We start from the raw sequence: 22767 nt of genomic DNA on the forward strand, positions 1-22767 counted from the left end.
AAGGCTCTGAAGAGTAAGGAAAAATTGTAGCTGGGAAATCTGGAAAAGATGGGGAAGGCAGAGATTGTCCTGAATTTAATGGAAGGATTTTATTCAACTTTTCCTTTCTATTTCCAAGCTGACAGCCAGGCATAAAAGGCTGGTTAATTATCGGGAAGGATAAGTAAGAGGTTAAAGACTGTTGGAGAGGCAGGAGCGATGGAGACAGAGATATCGCTTGACTTGGAGATCCTCGTGGCGGGGGTGGGATTATGCGGGTGTGGGGGTTAGGAATCATGAAAGAGTGTTAGCTGATCATGGGTGGAGTAGTGTGTGGGGTGCATGTTGACGAATCATGAGTAAGGAATGTTGAATGATCACAGGATGAAAGTGTGAGAGAGTGGAAAGGAAGACAGAGTGTGGTGGGTTACCTTGGGGGTCATGGGGAAGCATCCATGCATCTCCTGGCCAACAATGTAACCCACCCCCACCACGACCACAACAACATACAAGGACAAGGGCAGTAAACCTATGGGAGCATCACCACCTGGAAGTTTCCCTCCAATCTACTCACCATCCTGACTTGGAAATATATCACTGTTCCTTCATTGTCACTGGGTCAAGATTCTGAGAATCCCTCACTAATAGCAATATAAGTGTACCAACATCACATGGACTGCTGGGGTTAGAAAAAGCAACTCAATACCACCCTCTCAAGGATAATTAGGTATGGGCCATAAGTGTTCACTGAACCAGCAAGACCTACAGCGGATGAATGAATTTTGAATTTTAAAAACAATTTTAAATCTTATGAGAAGAAAAGAGGATGATACGATTTCACAGTTTGGACAACTTATTTAAAGATGATAACAGTTGTGGCAAAAACATATGGTAAGATAATTCAGACAGACAGCTCACTGGATATAGAAGTGACACCATTTTGATAGGTCTAGGATAGAAGGAAGATTAGCATCTGAGCAATACAATGGAAGGGGTGTGAACTCTTATGAATTTAGAACAGTCCTCTGATAGTTATTGAAATAAGAACACAGCGAAGTAATAACTAGACACAGTCTCAGACACTAGGGTGGCCTGACTGTAAAACAAGGGTCTGTGCAGCCTTGCACCATGACAAGAATGGAAAAACTGCACTTTCAAAACTAGGAGTAACATTATGAAAATATACATTCTTGAACATCAATCTTTTAAAGGAAAAACAATATCCTGTAATATATTAATCAACACTGAAGTTTTCTGCTCCCATTTTCAGAAGTGTGAGATGATAAAAAATAACAATGCCATCATACCTTTTAAAGGTTATCCCCATTTGGTTAAAAGTATATTTTAACAGTTTAATCATGGACAGAATAATCTGGATAATGTTCTTAACCTAGTACAATCTCATAGAATTCTCTAGCAAACATATTTTCAGCACCAGACTGATGTAATGTTCTGAATAAACATTCTAACTATGCAATCAAAACTATAGAAATACAACAAGTTTTCCAGATTTTAATTTCACTTATGTTTTATCGCATAGACAGAAGTCATTAGTCAATTTTTACAAATGATACCTCTTACTGCTTAAATATACATTGTACCAAATTAATTTTTCATATATTCAGAAACTTTGGCAATAGACCTTGCTCCTCAGTAAACCTTTGGTCCACAAAATTAAAACAAATACTGAAGATCAAATCAAAATATTCTGCGCTATACATCTGCATTGTTGTTACCAGTCAGGCAACGCTATAATTGTTAAGATCAATTGTAAAATGTCTCTATTATTAGTCATTGATTAATGTTAAGGTATTAGTTTCTAGCATCAGTAGGTGTTGAAAATTTCACACTCATATCCTTCAACTTGGATATCCCCCCTGAACTTCCAAAAATGTTCCTGTACATCCCATGTTTTCATTTTTCAATACACACAAAGTTACAGTGTGGCTAATACTTTCTCAGATCTGTCATTTTAAAAATAATTATAAATTAATACCTCAATGACATGGATGGCATGGTGGCACAGTGGTTAGCACTGCTGCCTCACAGCCCCAGGGACCTTGGTTCAATTCCAGCCTTGGGTGACTGTCTGTGTGGACTTTGCATTTTCTCTCAGTGTCTGCGTGGGTTTCCTTTGGGTGCTCCGGTTTCTTCCCAGAGTCTGAAAGATGTGCTGGTTTAGTATTGGTCATGCTAAATTCTCTCTCAGTGTACCCAAACAGGCATTGGAGTGTGGCAACCTGGGGATTTTCACAGTAACTTCATTGCAGTGTTAACGTAAGTCTACTTGTGACACTAATAAATAAACTTTAAAATTAACATGATAGAGCAGGCTAGCAAAAGTGGATATTGCTAGATAACATGGATTATACTCCATACTCATCCCAAATGACTTCTGCACTGACGAAGTGACATTGAGTGCACACAAACAGGCAAGAATTTCCAGGAGGAGGGCCACACAGTCCCTCAGGTATACCCTGCCATTTATAAGATTTTGGCAATCATCTCCTTAACTCCATTTTCTCACCCTATCTATTCCTTGATTCCCTGAGGGTTCATTGTTTCTGTCTAGTTTCCTAGTGCAGACAGGAAACTTATTGAAAGAATGTCCAAGCACTGGTTTTACTCAAATCTGAGCACATTTAACTGGAACTTACAGTGCTGAAGTTGGTCAACCACCGTAAACAGTAAAAATTGAGATTCATTTAATTTCCTGTCTTAGTTTATTTTTCAATTCTGCTCAGGATTAATGTGAGACATGTAGGGTGAAACTGGACTTTGCAATATTAGCATTTGGAAACCCTGGTTAAAATTTCTGTCTGTAAGTTCAACAAAGTCATTAACCATACAACGTAACCAGATAGATAATGCCTCCATTAAAATAGCAAGCAAAGGAACATCATGGCCCAAACTTTGCTGTCAAAGTAACAAGACAAATGGTGCTCTATTATCTGTAAACAAATCTCACAACACTAACTTTAGCAACAGCAACTTTAGGTGAGGGTGATGCATAGCTAAATGTGGAAGTTCAAAAACTTACTGTTAGAAATGTGCTGTGCTCCTTAACTTTGTGGAAAAGAAAAACACTTTACTGTCTGACTACCTACCAAATTGTATTGAGTGCTATGAAGTTCATGTAGCTGTTTGCATATGAAATAAATGCATCACAGAAAGTTAAATGAAGTGATTTCAAGTCTACATACTTTTTTACAATGTAATAAATGGTAACGATTGTCAGTCTACCTCTCTGGCACTGAAACCTAACTATTCTAAGTGTGAGTTCTCACTCTTTCAGGCTTTAGTTGTTGGAGATTTTTTAAAAAAACATGGTTTCGGTTTACTTTTCTCTTTCTATTTCTCTGTCTCACATTTCAATGTTTTTTTTTTCCCTAGTGTTTAATTCCCTGTTCAAAACCAATCTTCCTTTTCAATCCTTGTGTTGCTAATTTCATAAGAGTCCAATCTGATCAGTTAAGGAGTTTACCCAGTGCTCTGCTGAAGGTGCAGCACCATTTACATCTCACACTTCCATGGTAAAATATAATCAACATTAAATAGGCACATTCAATTAACAGTCAAAAAAATGTGGTGGCCTGGCACAGCAACTTTTGGGCCGATACATATAAGTTAACAGGTTCTTTGCGCAAAACATGAATTCACATGGTCGGTTTAAATGCTTGGCTAGAATATGCAACATTTAGTTTTCTCAAACCAAGCCAGATACAGTGGAAACACATCAAAGTCTCCTTATCTCTGACGCAAGAATATAGTAAAAATGCAACTCATTAAGCATTGATCATCATACTAAAATAAAAACAATGAAATGTTAAATAAGAACCAAGCCAGCAGTTCAGTCAGACCTGAAATTTGAGTTTGATTTAGGATTCACCTTGACATTTATCCCTACTCATTTCTGAATAGATGACTACTGCAACTTCCAAAACTGTTTAACATTACGGCATTTTCCCCCCAAGAGTACAGGTATCTAAACTAGTAATAGGAAAACCAACAGGGACAAAAATTATTTATAATCATTAAAATTACCCATTCAGCTGAAAACGGTGCAGCAGAGATTGTCAAATGTGCCATACTTCTACCAAAAAACAGAACTGGTATAAAATTAAAAAAAAACAAATGGTTTGTGTAATTCTTCCAAGTACAGGATCAAATACAATGGGAGATGCAATCAGCAGCTTTGTTCTACGTGGTTTAGTGCAGGTGGCTTTCCCAGTCCATTAGACAGAAATATTGGACAATGGGGCAGTCAAGAATCCTCAGCGCAAAAACACATTTAGTGCTGATGCAAAAAAATATAATCAGAACACTGTCATTACATAGAAAAATTAATCCTTTCTTTATACATTTATACAGTGTTTAAAAAAGATACAAGACTAAAGGGTAATCTAAGCAACAGTCTCCCTCAGGCCATCTTCTAATTTCTTTGGAAGCAATTCTTTCTTTTCCTCTGTGCTGACTAAAGAATTCCGGCAATTTGATGCATCCAAGTACAGTTTTGCATAAACAGGATTTGAGTAATTTGTCGGCTGTCGAATAAAGAAAGGACAAAGGTCACGTTATTGAATTTTGAATGTCAGTAGATCCTTAGAACACAGCAAATGAGATTCTGAGTGTACAAAACTCACAAGACAATATTAATCTAGCATTTGTTCCTGGTACAAAAGGACACTATATTTATTATTCATTAAAATTGAAGTATGCATGCCTGCAGCCACAGCCCCTCAAGGTCTGCAATATGATGGTTTTGGAATCAATTTAATATTGTGCTATGATTCTGCATTTGCATCAATCTTTCATGAGATTTTGGTATCTCTATTCTCAGTCACTTTCAAACTCATTAAATGCACCTACTGTGACTATCAGGGCTGGAAGTGGGTTGACTCAACTTTAGCGTTGCCATATATGCATTTCATAAGCTAAGATGCCAACGGAGAATTGGAATTATTTTCAATCACAGAAGCACAGAATTGTTGCAGTGCAGACGAGGCCATCCAGCCTATTGTGTCTTTTGACGGTTCTTCGAAGGTGCAGTTCATTTAGTGCCCTTCTCATAGAGTCATAGAGGTTTACAGCATGGAAACAGGCCCTTCGGCCCAACTTGTCCATGCCACCCTTCTCCCTGTAATCTTCCTTTGCAGATAACAATCTAATTCTCTTTTAAATGCTTCGATTTAACCTGCCTCTACTGCACTCTCAAGCTCAGTCCAGACTTTAACCACTTGATACGTGAAAATGATTTTCCTCACATTGCCTTTTTCCTTTTGGCATTTCTTTAAGTCTGCACCCTCTTATTCTCGCTGCTTTCACAAATGTGAAGTTTCTCCCTATCTGCTCTGTCCAGGCCCTCATGATTTTGAATACCTCAACCAAAGCTCCGTCTTCTGTTCTCCAAGGAAAACAGTTCTAACTGCTCCAACCTATCTTCATAACTGAAGTTCCTCATCCCTGGAACAATTCTCCTGAATCTTTCCTGCCTTCTTTCCAAAGCCTTTATATCCTTTGTAAAATGTCGTGCCCAGAATTGGAACAATACTCCAGTGGCAGTTGAATTAATGTCATATACAAATTCAACATAACCACCTTGCTCTTGTACTGTCTCCAACTGCAATATAACCAGCTAAAAAAGTGTTTCAATCCATTCAAGGCCTCCAGTTGCTAAGTAGCACTGTTACTTCTGCCAGCCTCTATTTATTCTTCATGTCATAGCCCTCCCCAAGCATAATAGAAACACAGTTGGAACTTAACCAAACCCCACCCATGCAAACATCTTGATCCATCATGAATCTAACTATAGGTTTTACTCTTCCAGATACAGAAATATCAAGTTAAACAAACTTAAAATTATACCTTATTTTTAATCGCTATCAATGCAAATCCCTTAAAACTATCTTTGTTTTCCTAACAGTATAAAATGCGAACTTTGAAATGGTGCCCCGTATACCATGGTTCAGGGTATTAATACTTATGAGGAAAAGCAAGCGTCCCAATACTGCCTCCTTCAGGACTCCATAACAACATTTCCACCTGCCTGAATAAATCCATTACCCACTTACACTCTGTTTCCTGTCACTCTGCCAATTCTGTATCCATGTTGCAACTGTCCCTTTTATCCTATGAAATATTCTATTCCATGAAGATAAATATAAGTATTGTCTATTAAAAATCACAGCACACATTCTAACAGAATATCTATCAAATATCTCGGTTGTAAACTGGTATCAAACAGGTAAAAATATGAGGACTCATGGTAACAGTTGCAATCACTTATAGAAATTATATAAATAGATACTTTTCATCTTCCCAATAGGCAGCTTGAAGCCACATTCTCCATAAGTGATCCAGCACTGATAATAATTACGTTAAAACCTAACAGATGCCGAGTTTCTTCTTCTTCCAATTTTGAATATTGAGTATTGAAATACTGAACGATAACATTTTCAACTTCAGTGTAAAAAAATTTCAGTCATGAACACTCTTGTGCATTGACCAAACAAATAGATATTTTTAAATTTAGAGATCGGTAAATTCTTTCTGTACAGACTAGGATAAGGATATATTGTGGAGATGGTGTTGGGGACAGTGGAATCCATATTTAAATATTGAATCCGGATTCTGGATTCTTGGGAATGTTGTAGAACAAAGCCAAATTGGATTGCTAGTTGCATGCATTGTGAGTGATCTCCATCTTAGTTAAACATTCCACTGTGGCCATTAAAACCTACAAACAACCAACTTATAGGAAACACTGTTACGGAACAGTACATCCAATAAATGATGGACATGATACAAAGGATGGAACTTCTCCATTTTTTGGCAAAGCGTCATCCCAGGCGGAAAAAGCGGAAGATAGCCTGCCAGCAGCGTTTGCTGGGTTTTCCCAGTATATTTTTAAAACCTTTGCCAATAAAAGTGAAGAGATCAGTCTCAGGACATGATGCTGGCAATGCTTGCCTCTGAATGAACCCGTCCAGCCAGCAGAATAGGTTGTTAAAAAATCGATGCACCACTTTTAAAGGGCACCCTGAATTTTAAAAAAGATTGAGACAGTCTCCTTCCCCACACCCCACCCACTTGACCTTCCCCATGATCCTCTCATGGAGGCCCTTCTTCATGACCTCCTCCAGGGACCTCTCCCCCTTCACATCCAACAGAAAATCGCCCTCTTTGGCAATGTGCTCTGGCACTGCCCAGGCATGACCCTCTCTGCCCTGGGCCTGTATGCACCTGTGTGCCTCCAGCAGATTCTGCTCATCAGGAAATTTATCGTTGGGGGCTACCAGGCGTAAAGGCCTGATAACATTTAAATTGATGCAAATTGAAGTGGGGGATGGGTACTGGAGGCAATTGATTGGGGAAATCCTGCTGCGTAAAAGCCGTTTTAGGACCGCCATTCTATTGTCTGCCCCTTCTGTCATTCTGAACTCCCCCAAAATCGGGAGCAGAAAATCCCTAAGTTCCATTTGTAATGATATATTGATGACTTCACACATTTCTTTTAGTCTTTCTCACAGTTGCATGCAGAGGAACAGCAAAATGGGCTCATGGTTTCCATTAGTGTCCAATGTTCCAGTGCAAGAACACACATACCTTTTCTGGATCTAATGTGAAATCTGGATCCAGCAAACCTCCAGAATTTTCGTGACTGCGGTTAACTTCATACATGTTGTACGTTGGATTTCCAATTTCCACATTCATCCCTCCATTTGTCAGCGGATGCCTCCGTACAGTTTTCACACTAATAGGGCATCAAAACAGGTTGAAATGAATTCTTGGCTATTAAAGAATTTGCGTCAAAGTACTTTAAGTTCGAATAGAAATCCCTGGTTTCAAACCTGTCGTCAGGTTTGTTGGACCAGGTACAAAAATAACAAATTGGCATCAGCCTAGCATAATAACTATGTATTAGTATTTCAAATGTTTCTTTGTTAAAATTTTTATACTCAAGAAGGTGAGAGACATTGCTAAAGAAGAGTTCTACTTTGTGCTATTGGTGTCATTCCCAAGAATTCCCAAGTCAAATGTAAAGTATCTTTTGACTTTACCTGGACATGCCTCTACAAATTACCCCGTCAACATAGCATTTTTCTCTTTCCCAGACTTGTTAGCCTCCCTGATTGCAGAGTTTCCAATTTGATATGAAGTTATGCTGAATTAGGTGTGCTTTTCTATCCATTCAGAATGAATTGAGATGCCTGAGTTCATTTTATATCAGATGCTTACAGCAAGCAAGGCAAACATTCATTACACTGTATTGCTTCAAGGATGAATTACCGTCAAAACCACTTACCGTTGTCTTCTTTTGCAGATGATTATTCCAACAACCACTGCAATAATCAGGAGAACCAAGATAACAAGGGGCACAATAAATGTGATATTTCCTGGAAAAGAAGAACAAAAATGGACAGCACAATTGACCAGATTTCTTCTGTCAAATATAATGGTAAATCCTCAAATACAGTTAGATGTTTCCCACAGAGGTGCTTTCTCTTGGACGGAATAAACAAATACCCATTGTGCTGGCCAATCCTTTGACAACAGCAAATACAGAATATTGCATATTTTAAACAACCTTCCCGGTTTGCCTTCTGTATGTCACGGGTAGGCTGAACTAATAATTCAGAAAATATAAAGTTACTACTGGGCCATGATCAGTATTAAAAGTAAACACAAGTTACACTTTGTACATTTTTTTGGCTTTCAGTGATGGTACCATGTACCCTGTTTTAGTTGATGATTTTTGGTAGCTCATTTGGCTGGATGGCTAGCATGTAGTTCAGAATAACGGCAACATGGGGGAGTGATTTTCATTCTGGCAGAGGTAGACTGGGGACCTGTCTTTTCGTCCTGTCGCTGATAGTGGAAGGCAATGGAAAACCAACACTGACGAAAACTGCCAAGGAAACAACTCAAGATGAAGCACCAGCTTGCCTTTGCAAAGAGCACGTTACCATATCTGATGAATTATCTACCTCTCAAAGGCGTCAAATCCTTCCTCTCTGACAATGATTGTTCTATCAAAAATATTTTATTTGTTCTCCTTTAACTATGATATCACCCCACCCCTCCTCCCCCGCACCTTTTTAAAGGGAGCTGTATTCACTACGAACCTCACCCACAAGAAACTACAAAGGGTTGTGAATGTAGCCCAGTTTGTCATGCAAACCAATCTCCCATCCATTGACTCCAACTACTTCCCGCTGCCTCAGAAAAGCAACCAGCATAATCAAGGACCCACTCACCTCGGACATACTCTCTCCCACCTTCTTCTGTCGGGAAAAAGGTACAAAAGTCTGAGATCATGTGTCAGTCGACTCAAGAGCAGCTTCTTTCCTGCTGCCATCAGACTTTTGAATGGACCTACCTTATATTAAGTTGATCTTTCTCCACAACCTAGCTGTGACTGTCACACTACATTCTGCAACCTCTCCTTTCCTTCTTCCCTATGTACACTCTGATAGCAGACAAGAAACAGTACTTTTCATTGTATCCCAATACATGTGATTATAATAAATCAAAGTCACATCCTACTTGCTCCATAGAGCTGTCTTTTTTGGTCTTTAAAAGGCCTTACTCTTTTCTTACTAATCCTTTTGCTGTTTATGTAATTGTAAAATATATTTGGATTTTCCTTGATTTTACTTGCTGACATTTTGTCATGCCTGCTCACCCCTGCACTTTTATGTATTCTCCCATATCATCTGTAGCACGAAGCTCTGTGTCTGATATAATCTTGTTTTTGGCCTTATCTTGCCCTCTTTGCATCTGGTCCAGATTTGCCTGTCCAATGCATTTCCTTTGTGAGAACACACATTGAGAAAAGATTGGTTGGATCTGTACAAGACAATCTTTTTTTAAAAAAAATGAAAACACTTTCTTTAAAGGACTTCTATTGCCGAAAACAGACTTATCCTTGGTCTGTCACCTAATGGCAGTTTTAAAGCAATCCTTGTAACAGGCTGACATTCAGCTGTGCTGCTGGGCATTCTTCATATTACCTTGTGTCCAAAAGAATGACATGTGATATTTCCATTTGTATTTTCAATCCATGACCTCGCTGAGAAAAGATCTTAGCATTGGCTATATTATCATGGCAGTGGTATTCTTTTGAGCTCTTGGTCAGGTTTAGCTATAACTGTCAATAGGAATCAATGAGAGAAGATCATCGGGTATATTATATGATGAGGATCGGGATACTACTTTAACTGTTGCCTGCTCATGAAGGTTACAATCAATATTATCGGATCGAGTTCAAGGCTACCAGCTGGAATGTCCAAGTTGAAACCTAAGGATTAAATCCTGGCCAGAGTCCTCTGATTGTTCACGTTGGTATGGTCTTCCAGTCCTGTTGACAGCACATCCTCGCTGTGAGTTTCCCGGAGGCATGGGATGGAATCAATGGGAAAACCCATTGACAGCAGTAGGAACAGACTGTCCCGCCACCGGCGAGTGGTGTACCTCCTCCCACCACCAAAAAACATGTGGCTGGGAGGTCAGAGGATCCTGTCCCCTGTCATGCAGGTCAAACATTTGTGAGCTGCATGATTGTCTCAACATTATAAAGTCTTCATCCAGGCTAGTAATCCATTTGCCCTTGAAGGTGGCGCTCAAATCAGCTCAGAGACCAATGTGTGGTGATAGGAATCTTATATCTATAGTAAGGCTTGAATTTCTAATACTTACTCCCTCTTGTATTTTCCGTTTTGCTGCTCTTGGGAGCTGGCCTTTCACACTGTGTGCCCGACCATTCATCTGAACACCTGAAATGAACCAATTAAGGACGTAAAATTAATGTACTGCAACTGTTACAACCTCCAGAGGAGAGAGCACCTACAGATATCAGCAAGAGCGAACAGCATTTAGGAACATGCATTAAGGTTTCGACAGCAGGTTTGTTTAAATAGCAATGCTTTGAGGAGATGATTAGCTCTGATATAGGCCAACAGCATGCCATGCATAAAAGCAATTAATTTACAAGGCTATTGAAACATGCCACCAATGCATGATGAGTCTGCTGGAATTCAATGTTTTACAGCAAAGAACAGTGTTTGGCATAAGGTCAAAACCTACTTGCACTGAGGCTCATTAAATGCAGTTAAAGTGCAAACCCCTCCATTTTGACAGTAGTAATCACAAAGGTTCATTTTCTGGTCACATCGATCACTTTTAAACCCCACTGTGCATCTGCAGAGTTATAGAATATAAGTGATATTAAAATGCTGAATTGTATTATAATGTAATTTTATTGATCCCCTTTCCTGCTGCACCAGTTTTTCACCAACAAGGATGACTTCGCTGAGTCTAATAACTCTAATCAATTGAGGACCACTGTTGCTACAGAAAGATAATTTGCTTCAGAGAAAAGTTCATCAGTCCTTTCAACAACCATTTTTAGGTTACTGTTGCATGAGTCTGTGGTTCATGCATATTTGGATATGGTTAACTTAAATATCATGGATATTTGTACAAATAATTATATTTGTCCAGAAGATGTTGTGACTGGCCTCAGAGTCTCAAGTTTGAGAGGGCAAATGTCAATCCGGATTCCAAGTCAATGTCAAGTTCTGATCACCATTAAACAATTCCTGGTGGAAAGTGGGCATGTTTGGACATCAAGTGAGGAAAGATTGGAGTTTGTCGAGATTTCTCCACAGTTAAATAGTCTGCTGATACTATCTAGACTTGCAGTAAAGAATAGAGCTTTGTACAAAGGACTGCAGTATCCCCATTGTTAGTCCTTGCAAAATTTTCCCACTTCATCTGATAGCATCGTTCAATGATAAATCATAAGGGAAGGAACATTTGTAAATGGATACCACACAGGACTAAAATTACAATGAAAGATAAATAAAAATTCATGTCTGAGGTGCCATTAGATTCTACAACAGGAAAAATAACATGAATTTGTGAGCATTTTGACACAAGGGCAGACTTTCATAAACTCATGCCAAGCCTCACAATGATCTGTGGAGATTTCTGCTGTTTGTATGTGCAGTGTAATTGTAAATGCAATCTTTATGCTTGGCTTTGCTATTTTGTTATGAACAGCAATCAATGAAAATCTTTCCTCATAATATCCTGCTATGGTTGCTGTTTGACTGTTTGCCTTTCTCTATCCCTCACTTAATCACTTAACTTTTCATCCATGTTTCCATTTGATTCCTGAAGATTCTCAATTAATTTACTTCCTACTTCCTATTTTTTCCCCATCTGTTTCATCATTGTTGAAGTTGTGAGGAGGACAGATGCTACTTAAAGGAACCCCTTACCCAAATGTAACAAATCCAACAAAGTTAATTTATTAGTCACAAGTAGGCTTACCTACACACTGCAATAAAGTTACTGCGAAAATCCCCTAGTCGCCTGTTGAGGTACACTGAGGGAGAATTTAGCATGGCCAACGCACCTAACCTGCATGTCTTTGGACTGTGGGAGGAAAGCGAAGCACCTGGAGGGAACCCATGCTGACTCAGGGAGAATGTGCAAACTCCACACATACAGTGACCCAAGCCAGGAATCAAACCCGGGTCCCTGGTGCTGTAAGACAGCAGTGCTCACCACTGTGCCACTGTGCCACCGTGCCACGCACCAAAATTGCACAATTAAGAATGCTGACACAGATTATCCTGTGGTACATGAGTATCTTGACTATGCAGACATGTGGCACCACAGATTTTATAGGGCATGTGAGATCATTTAATTCACCTCTTTCTCATATTACAATGGGAGTCCTTCTCTATCATTTCTTTATCTTCTCTTCAGTGAAAAATGCAAGTAAAATCTAAAGATTTATAACTCAGCACAACTTTGACAAATCCAAAGCTGTAAGAAAAGCATTAGCCAAATCTCTTTTTAAACTTACGGACACTTTGTAATCTAACTGGCATTGTTTTGTACCTTGAAACTATTTCATCTCCATGGACTCTTCTACTGTATCTCTTTGAATGCCAATGTGAGAAGTGAAAATTTATACCCAAAATTTTGGCATTGCTTAATGTTTATTTTGTGAAGTGTACAGAGCAGTCTACATGGTTGCATTTCTTTCATTTAAATGTGCCAGAGATAAAGAAAAAAATAACAGAAGAAAATTTTGGAAGGATTGTAAAATTACTCAAGGGATGGTTGAGGGTGGGTCTAGGGGCTACTGAATAAATCAGTTTAATCACGGTTATGTAATGAGGAACATCTTAACAACTCTCAGTGGGGATCTGGTAAAGAAAGGAATGTGTAAGTTTTATTGTTAAGTTTGACAATTTTGGTTTTCCACTTTTTAAAAGCACAAAATTAAAACTAATGGAGTAGCCCATTGACTGAATATTACACCTCTTGGCCGAAATCTTCTGTCCTCCTTTGAGCCTGGGATTTTCTGATGTTGCTGAAAGTTCATGGGGTGTTGACTGGAATGCCAGATTTTCTATTCTCTGTCCCACCGGGACTTGTCATGGACAGGGCCGAAAATCCCGCCCATTGTTTTAAATCGAATTGCAGATTTCCGTGCCCAATTATGAAAGAAGCCTTTGAACTTCAACAACGGAAGAAAATTAAAGCAGCGAAAGATCCATGGCACAAAATATTGGGAATAGGGCCTAGTTGGGATTGCGGTTGGTGCAGACTCGATGAGCCAAATTGCCTCCTTCTATCCTGTAGGGATTCTATGATTCTGTCTGGATAGGAAATGACTGGCTTCAATTTGAAAAGTGAAAGTTCATTGGTCTTCCTGTAACATCAACTTTAAGCTTTTTTTCTGAATCCTGTCCCCTCCAGTGTCCCTCTTATATTTCTTATTGCAAATATCGATCAAAATAAGGTGTGTATGATTTTATTCATTCTGATGCCCCTCTCCTTGCCTGAACTCCCTTGATTAATTTGGCTTTCTCTTTTTCTGTCATTAAAACATCCCTAACTCAGCTCAGATGAAGGGTCATCCTATCTTGAAACCTTGGCTCTATTATCTCTCCACAGATGCCGTCAGATCTGCTGAGATATTTCAGCATTTTCTTGTTTTTTTCAGATTCCAGTATCTGTAGAATTTTGCCTTGTCAAGAGTTCACCTACTGGCATGGTCGCTCACCTTATCTTTGACACAAAGCTAAAGCTTTTTTTTACATTTCTGGACAACAAAAAAATCTATCAACTTAAAATTTGTTGTTGCTGGCACCAATGATATTGGTGACTAGTGGCATTCTTTTTTCCATTCAGTCGTGCGACGTGGCTGTCGCTGACTGGCTAATCGCCTTAACCTATACATCTTTGGACGGTGGGAGGAAACCAGAGCACCCGGAGGAAACACAAGCGGACTTGGGGAGAAAGTGCACATTCCATGCAGCCATCCAAGGTCAGAAACGAACCCAGGCTCCTGGAGATGTGAGGCAGCAGTGCTAACCACTGTGCCATCATGCCGAGATCAGTATAGTTCTTACATGTGATCTTTATTCAAAGTAAACTGTGTAAATTAATTAAATGACTGTCGTCTTGGTAATCTGATTATCTGGGATGCTTGGATAGTGCACAAAACAGCTGTTGCGTTCGTGGAAAACCTGCCTGAAAATGTTGGCTCGTGTCTTTCTAGAAATCGGAACTGATTCATTACTGCACAATACCAGTAAGCTGCAGATGCCAAACTGGCCTCCAGTTCAGCTTTCCAGTCGGGCCGTCAAGAATGTTAGCTGTGGGAGAAGAGTATGGGCTGATGATGGCCTGTAGTATCACAAGTTGAAAAGTCGGTTAGTCAAAAATTTACACAGTTTTTCATCAGGCCACTGTAGACCTATAAGTTTTAGTGCAGCCTGTGTGGTACATACTCCACTCAGTTAATGCAGAATTTCTTCAAACACCTAGGAGAGTCCTCACACGCATGCACAAGCAATCCTATGTACTCAGATGGACAACCTGGGCAATTGGAACTTGCTGACGTCCAATTTGGACATAGCAAGAAGTTCTCACAACTCCAGGTTAAAGTCCAACAGGTTTATCTGGAATCACAAGCTTTTGGAACACTGCTCCTTCCTCAGGTGAGTGGAGTGAGTGGGTTCACAAACACGACATAAATAGACAGAGATGCAATTGCAAGATAATGATTGGAATGCCAGTCTTTATGTAATCAAGTGTTTGCAAGTACAGATAATGTGAGTGGAGAGAGGGATAAGGGATAATCACAGGTTAAAGGGGTGTGAATTTTCTCAAGCCAGGACAGTTAGTAGGATTTTGCAAGCTCAGGCAAAATGGTGGGGATTACATGTAGTGTGACATGGACCCAAGATCCTGGTTAAGGCCATCTTAATGCACGCAGAATCTGGCTATCAGTTTCTGCTCAGCGATTATTCCAATTTGGAAGCATGTACGTTGTTGGATGTTGGACACCTGAGAAAGTCCCCATATGGCCATATCCCTAATGCTAATTTTTTGCTGAATAATGATGGGGCCAAGTATTCCTCCAATAGATTTTACCATCCAAATAACATAGTTAAAAATAAACTCAAAAGGATGAGGTAAGTTGCTGTCGCAGCAGTGCTAGTATATATCAAATCGTAACAGGGCATCATATCATTCTGACTTAAGTGGTGTTAAGTCGCAGAAGCTTTAACCTGGAATTCTCCGACCACACCCCCCAGCTGGGATTCTTTGGTTCCACTGCAGTGAATGGAGATTTTGCTGGGTGCCAAATCCTCCATTTTCACTGGCAGCAGTGGAATTAAAGAATTCCAGCCTTAAAATTTCATTTTATTTGCCCTGAGTTCTGTCCTGCTTGTTAATCAAAATCCAGTAAAATTCATAGAAATATCCTATTAACTGCAGACATTCTAACCCATGAATGTTATACGCATTCCGGTGTTGGGACTGATGGAAAGAAAAGCATTTCATGGTGAAACATATCCAATAGATAAGTTTCAATAATCTTCAACTTGATATATTTTCCACTTGTTTTAGTGCACTTAAGTTATGGCTATTTTATATATTTATGTGCCTTACGTTCTGACATCTTGCTGCATACTATTATGTTTTTAAATGCACACAAAAATGTGTTGAACTAAGTAGCAAATAGCAAAAATAAATCTATTTATACCAAATTTCATAAATTACAGCAATTCTACATTTCAAATATATTTCATTGGCTGTAAAGTGCTTTGAGTTGCCAGGTGGTCAAAAAAATATATAAATAAATAAATATACAAATCTGCATCCTTTTTCTCTTTCCTTCTTACATGATACCAATGAGGGACATAGCTTTGTGAATAGGATATTACTACCATGCATCACGTAATAGTGACGCTACACAGCAAGGAAGCTTGAAAGTTGCAATGTTACTGGCCATTCACACCATGCTTCGCTGTAACAAAATTGGAGAATTTGGCAACCAGCCAAATCTCCGTTCACTGCAGCGGGTTGGGAAAATCCTGCTGGCGTGAATGGTAGCATGTTCAAACAAGCTGACATTGTTCAATAGAGGAAACCTCAAGTTAGCAGAACCATGGGAAAAAATGTACTGATGTATACAAACATATAGTGAAGCTACACCTACAGTATCCCAAAAAGAGAAAAAACAGAAGCAGGCCTGATAAATTGCACAATTTTGAAAGTGTGAATATGTCAGTATCAAAGCAAAGTCTTGACACATTCACTCAAGCTAAATATATATATAGTATGAAAAATGACAAGTTCTGTCTTTTCAAGATTTAAAAAGGATAGCCAGATGCCATTTAATGTGTTTTCTCTTTACTGTCCTCTTTTTTCTATCTTTCCCTCTCTTCCTTTCTGTCTTCTATCTGTAATGTTCAATCTGTTTTCAGTCTGTGGGATTAGTGGCTGCTTCCTGTCATGACTGGAGTACCAGTGCTGATGATGGAAGTGAATTAAATGCAGCATTTCTGATAGTAATGAAAGCTTTCTTCCAGAAGAAATATGCTCCATTATTTTAATGGAGGGTTTTCACCAATAACAAAGCTGCTGAATAGTTCCGCAGTTCTACCATAATCTCTGTCCTATCCCTCATCCTCCAGCAGGACAAAAAAATAAAATGTTGGGACAATGGAATGAGAGATTACAACCTGCCTCCTCAAGACACAGAATCCAGATAAATTATAAAGCCCAAAATATACTGCACTTCATCAAGGGAAGGGAATCTGTCAATCCTTTCCAGCTTGACCTGAATACGGTTCATCCTTTCTGTCATTTTAGTTGTATTAATTGTAGTGATTATTCCGTCTTTCTGGTGTAATGTTAAACTGATGCCCTTTCTGCTTCATTAAGTTTGTGTAAAAAGTCCCATGGAACTTCTGAAGGAGGGTTTTCTGATAGTTTCATCAACATTTATCCCTCAACCAACACCATCAAAAACCACTAACTGACCAGTTATCTCATTGCTTTTTGTGACACTCCACTATGTATATATTGGCAGCAGTCTAACAATAATAACTGAACTTGAAAAGTCATTTATTGGCTGAGCTGGCACCGCAGGTATCCTGAAATGATGAACGGTACTTTTTGACAGCAAATTCTTCCTCAGAAGTACAGCTAAAAAAACCAATGATTCGACAGTCACCTACGCAATTTAGAAATGAACCATAAAACCCTGCAGTGCACAGAAAGACAACAATAATAACCAGAAACAATTCATATGCAAAACCACCCAACGTGGATAAATAGAATTTAGCTATTCAACAACTATAATAATTGACCTTAGTGTTTGTTAAATTCCACCTTATTCACAGTAAATTGATATCTCGTTAAAAAGATTCATGCCGGTGGGGTCTTTCAGTCCCGCCAATGGCGCATCCACCACCATGGGTCTCCCAGCAGCATCGTGTGGATTCAATGGGAAATCCCATTGACAGTGGAGGGACCAGAAGATCCCTCTGCCAGCAAAGATGCATCTCTGCAAAACATGCCGCAGGGAGGCCAGAGAACCTCACCCTTAATATTGCAAGACAACTAATAGATAGATGTAAATAATTTGTGACTTTGGGGCTCTAGTGACATATAATGAAGTGAACACTTCAACACATTTCACAGATATAGGTCGTTAAGTTCAACAACTTCAATTAAAACCCTTGTTAAGTTTGTTAGTATACCCTGGGTGCGAACAGACAGAAATGTATTTTAATGGGTGGAATTTTCTGGATATTCCCGCCAGCAAGATCTTCCAGCCCTGCTGACAGCAACTCTGGGTTCCCCAGAGGTTGCGAACAATTGGAAGCCCAATTGACAGTGGTGGGACTGGAAGATCCCGCTGCTGGCCAATAGGGGACCATCATTGTCATCGCAGCACATGTCACAGAATGAGGGGATGGAATTCCTACCCGGTGACTTGAAATCTAATTCAATTGGAGGAGTGTTTAATGCAGAATTGGCAGAAATTTAAAATACGTGTTTATTAATTGTTATGAGTTCAATTTTTCAATGGTTGGACAGAATGAAAGAAAATGATCATGAAATCATTACATTATAATCTCAGTAAAATGCTCACATAGTACAGTCATAGCTTTAAAAATATACAACAAGGGACCTGCAAATATAATCCAAACCCTAGCATTTATTTTTACAAGTACTACTTTTTGCCTCAATTTAGTTTACCTCAATCCTAATTAATCCTTCAGTATGCTATTGCTTCAGCACCAATCATCATTAGACAACATAGTCTCCTCTAGAACTTGAGTCAATGATTTATTGCTACCATTGCATTAATGCTCCACAATTCTATTTACAACACAGAGAATATCAGGATGCACAAAATGCAGGGAGCAACAGATAGCACAAGTATGGTAAGAGAACAAGTAGTAAGTTAATAGGTGGAGTCAGAGTAAAGAAGAAAGTCATGGGGCTCGTTCTCTATGTGTATAAATCTCTTTATGGCCACTAAATCTCACGAGAGGGCCATAATGGGATTTCTACTGGCAAAATCTCAGTGTGAGTTCTTCCTTCCCCTGCCGGTGACATAATGAGGTCCATGCCAAGAAAATGCCTGATTTTTGCCTGGGGAGGAAGGGAGTGGGGAGGGTGCAGAGGTGGGGTGGTTGTTCTTCTATGTATGTGGGAGTTGAGGGGCAAGTTGATCCTGGATGAAAAAGATAGAAATTAAGCTACAGAAGAAAACGTCCGTGTATGACAGGTGTCGGGTGGGAAATATGAGTGTGAACCAAGAGGAATACAGGAGGCTCAGAGGGAAGGTGAAAAAGTGAACAGGAGAAGCGAATGGGATTATGAGAAAAGGAGAATACCAAAGTCCTTTATAGGCATACAAATAGTAAGAGACTGGTAAAAGGAGGAATAGTGTTGAGAATTTTATTATGGGGTATTCTCCCAGCCTGCAGCGCTACTCCAGCAGAGCATCAGGCCATGAAACATCAGTGGAGGCCGGTTAGCAGGTGATCCGCTGGCAGCCCAGCCTTTGTGCGTCTCCCGCTCCACGTTTTTTGGAGTCATCAGCTTCACACCGGAAATTGGTGCAGAGATTATTTCCATATTTAAATTTCAACTTAAATCCTGTTAGTGGGCTCGGGACTGAAGTCTGCGGGCCCACTAGCATTTTCCAGCTGCCAGGAGTGGTTCACGCCAATGGGGTTTACTCCCACTCCCCACTCATGGGGAGCTGGTGGCCCAGCCCCCTGGTAGGAACAGAGGCCATGGAGGACACTCAGGGGGTTAGTGGTAAGGCGGGGGTGCACCCTGGACAGTGTCCAAGGGGAACCTTGGCACTGCCCACTGGGTAGGGCTAAGGGGGCAGGGTCAGAGGGAATGGGGCCTTTGGGAGGGGGAGGTGGGCCTCCAGAGCAGGGGTGGGAGTTCCCGCTGCCACTCTGCACAGTGATCGTAGTGAAGGGAGGGAAGAGGGTGATTGGGGCAGGCAATCTGGGTGGGGGCAGGGTCAGCCTGCCGGGGTGTGGTAGGAGGGTTGGGATTGCTGGGGGTGGTGGGTGGTCTGGACTGCTGAAGAGGTTGGTACTGGGGGAGGGGGGGGGGGGGTGCGGAGATCGGTGCTGGCCAAGGGATTGGGGGGGGAGACATCAGGGCTGGCCCGCAGAGGTCTGGGGTCCGGTGATCAGTGTATTGGGGTCAGAAAGGCAGCAATGCAGGGGTCATGGGGTCAGCCAGTGATCAGGAGGCTGGCAGTGCAGAGCTAGTGTGCATGCACCAATCTCCACGCTCACAGATTGACGCATGTACAGTCTCCTGCTCAGTGCTATGCTGCTAGCCTTTCCAGTGTGATTTTTAGAGTGAATCTCGCTTGGGCACTCTGTGGTGCTCAGAGTGTGAGAGACTCATTCTGAAAATCACACTAAAAAAAATCGGCGGAAGTTACTCCAGTTTTCACATGAATTCAGCACGTAGAATTTGTTGGGACGCCCCCAACATCCCTGTTCAGAAAAAGAGTTGTAGGGATAAATCCCCCCAATTATAGATCAATTAATTTAACTTCAGTGATGGGGACGCTTCTAGAAACAATTATTTGGGATAGAGTTAGTGATTATGTAGTAAAATCGGGTTAATCAGGACTTGCTAGCATAAATTTCTAAAGGGGAAATTGTGCTGAACTAACTTGCTGGAGGTTTTTGAAGAGGTAATAGAAATGGTCCATGGAGTATGTGCATGGACTTTCAAAAGGCATTCGATACAATGGCACACAACAGACTTGTGAGAAAAATTACAGTTCATGGAATAAAATGGATGTAGCAATGTCAATATAAAATTGGCTGTGTAATAGGCAATAGCAAGTAATGGTTAATAGATATTTTTCAGGCTGGAGTAAGGTTTTTAGCGATGTTTCCCAAGGGTTGGTATTGAGATCATTGCTTTCCCTGATGTTTATTAAAGATCCTTGGAGTGCAGGGGACAGTTTTAAAGTTTGTGGATGACACAACACTTCGAAGCACTGTAGACTGTGAGGAGGACAATGTAGAACGTCAAAAGGGCAGGGACACATTGGTGGAGTGGGCAGATGACATTCAATGCAGAGAAGTGTGAGGTGTTGCATTTTGGTAGAACAAACATGGACAAACAATATGAAATAAGGAGTGCAATTCGCAAGGGGTGTAGGAGCAGAGGGACCTATTTGTATTTGTGCATAGATCATTGAATGTAGCAGAGCAGGTGGTGAGAGCAGTTATTAAAGCGTATACTATTTTGGGCTTTATTTCGGGGACAGAGTACAAGAACAAGGAGGTGATACCAAATTTAAGCAAGACACGAGTTGGACTTCAGCTATAGTATCATGTACCGTTTGGGGTGCAATACTATAAGAAGGATTTAAATGCATTGCAGATAATGAGGAAGAGGTTTACAAGAATGGTTCCAGGGATGAGAAACTTCAGTTATGAGGACAGATTAAAAGGTAGAAGATTATTCTCCTTGGAGAAAAGAAGCTATGCAGAGATTTGATTGAGGTGTTCAAAATCATGTGGGGGCAGGACAGAGTAGTTAAGGGAAACTGTTCCCACTTGTAAAAGGAATGAGAACAAGAGGGCACAGATTGGAAGTGATTTGTGACAAAAGCAAAAGTGATGTGAGGAAAAACTTTTCACACTGAGTTGTTTTGGTTTGGAATACACTGCCTGGAAGTGCAAGTGGAGGCAGGTTCAATCAAAGCATTCAAGAGGGTATTAGATCATTATTTAAATAGAAACAATGTGCAGGGGTGCGGGAAAAAGGAAGGAAAATGGCACAAAGTCATAACTCTCATTTGAAAAGCCGGTTCAGACTTGATGGGCCAAAGGTATCCTTCTGCGCTGTGACACTTGTGTGATTCTATAATTGGAACTCATTGTGTTGGGAATCATAGAATCCCCACAGTGCAGACGAAGGCCATTCGGCCCATTGAGCCTTAGAGACATCAGGCTCACCCAGGCCCTAACCCTGTGATTCCACGTATTTACCCTGCTAACCCCCCTAACACTAAGGGGCAATTTATCATGGCCAATCCACCTAACCTGCATATCTTTGGATTGTGGGAGGAAAGAGGAGCACTTGGAGGAAACTACACAGACATAGTGAGAATGTTACCCATGATAGACATGAACTCATATTTGATGATTGTCCATGGGATTACATATTCATAACTAATAAACAATATAGTCAGATTTCAGACATTCCAAAAGAAAATTAATTTCAGTTATAAAGCTGCTACTGTTTACAGCTCTGACTTTAGCAGAAACACTGCAATATATAGCCACAAAGAACTATTTCAAATTGAAAGAATTGAAAATAATGGGTTCAAAATGCCATTTTTATGCCCACAGGTAGATTTAGCCCTGAATCAAGGGGAAGTTATAGCCAAAATGGAAATTAGTTATATATGCATCACAATGTACATGCACTTTTGCTCCTGTGTTAATACTGATGCAATGGATTCCACCTTGTGCTGTACATAGAGAAGATATAATTAGAGGCATCAGGAAAGCATTAATTCCACTGGCAGCAGCTCTGCAATGTAAAGAGAACAATGAACTATAGCTCTTACGCTTTATGAATGCAAACTCCAGCCCTATTCAGCTATGGCGGCCTTGTAACTCATCCCTTTCTCTCATTTACTGTGTGCTTTATTGTTTTGTTGAGTAGAAATGTTAATATCCTTCAGCACTGACTAGTAGTGTGAGTTAGCACTTAATTCCTTTATGTCTGACACTCTGCCTAAATAATGTGCTAAAAATCACAGGAAGGAGACACAAATCTTAATTTACTGTGCTAGGGGTTGCAAATGGGAAACTATTAACAGTGAGAGAATAAGATGACGATAATGGCACAAAAGGTTTTTCAAATGAACATGATTTGGCTGAAAGGGGA

General features: G+C 40.1%; 1 protein-coding gene across 1 annotated transcript in view; it reads right to left on the minus strand.

The window, feature by feature from the left end:
* Nucleotides 1-4373: 4373 nt before the first annotated feature.
* The window catches only part of LOC145350212 (low-density lipoprotein receptor-related protein 1-like), a 1564930-nt gene continuing 1546536 nt past the window's right edge, over nucleotides 4374-22767 (minus strand). The window contains exons 86-90 of the mRNA XM_080199274.1: nucleotides 11065-11178; nucleotides 10678-10754; nucleotides 8285-8375; nucleotides 7585-7732; nucleotides 4374-4523 (exon numbers count right to left, since the gene is read on the minus strand). Coding sequence (XP_080055400.1) covers nucleotides 4383-4523; nucleotides 7585-7732; nucleotides 8285-8375; nucleotides 10678-10754; nucleotides 11065-11178 — 571 coding nt within the window. The 3' untranslated portion in view covers nucleotides 4374-4382. The remainder of the gene's footprint in view (nucleotides 4524-7584; nucleotides 7733-8284; nucleotides 8376-10677; nucleotides 10755-11064; nucleotides 11179-22767) is intronic.

Source organism: Carcharhinus amblyrhynchos, chromosome 11 (assembly GCF_965287045.1).
Source record: "Carcharhinus amblyrhynchos chromosome 11, sCarAmb.v2.hapA, whole genome shotgun sequence".
NCBI classification, from domain to species: Eukaryota; Metazoa; Chordata; class Chondrichthyes; order Carcharhiniformes; family Carcharhinidae; genus Carcharhinus; species Carcharhinus amblyrhynchos.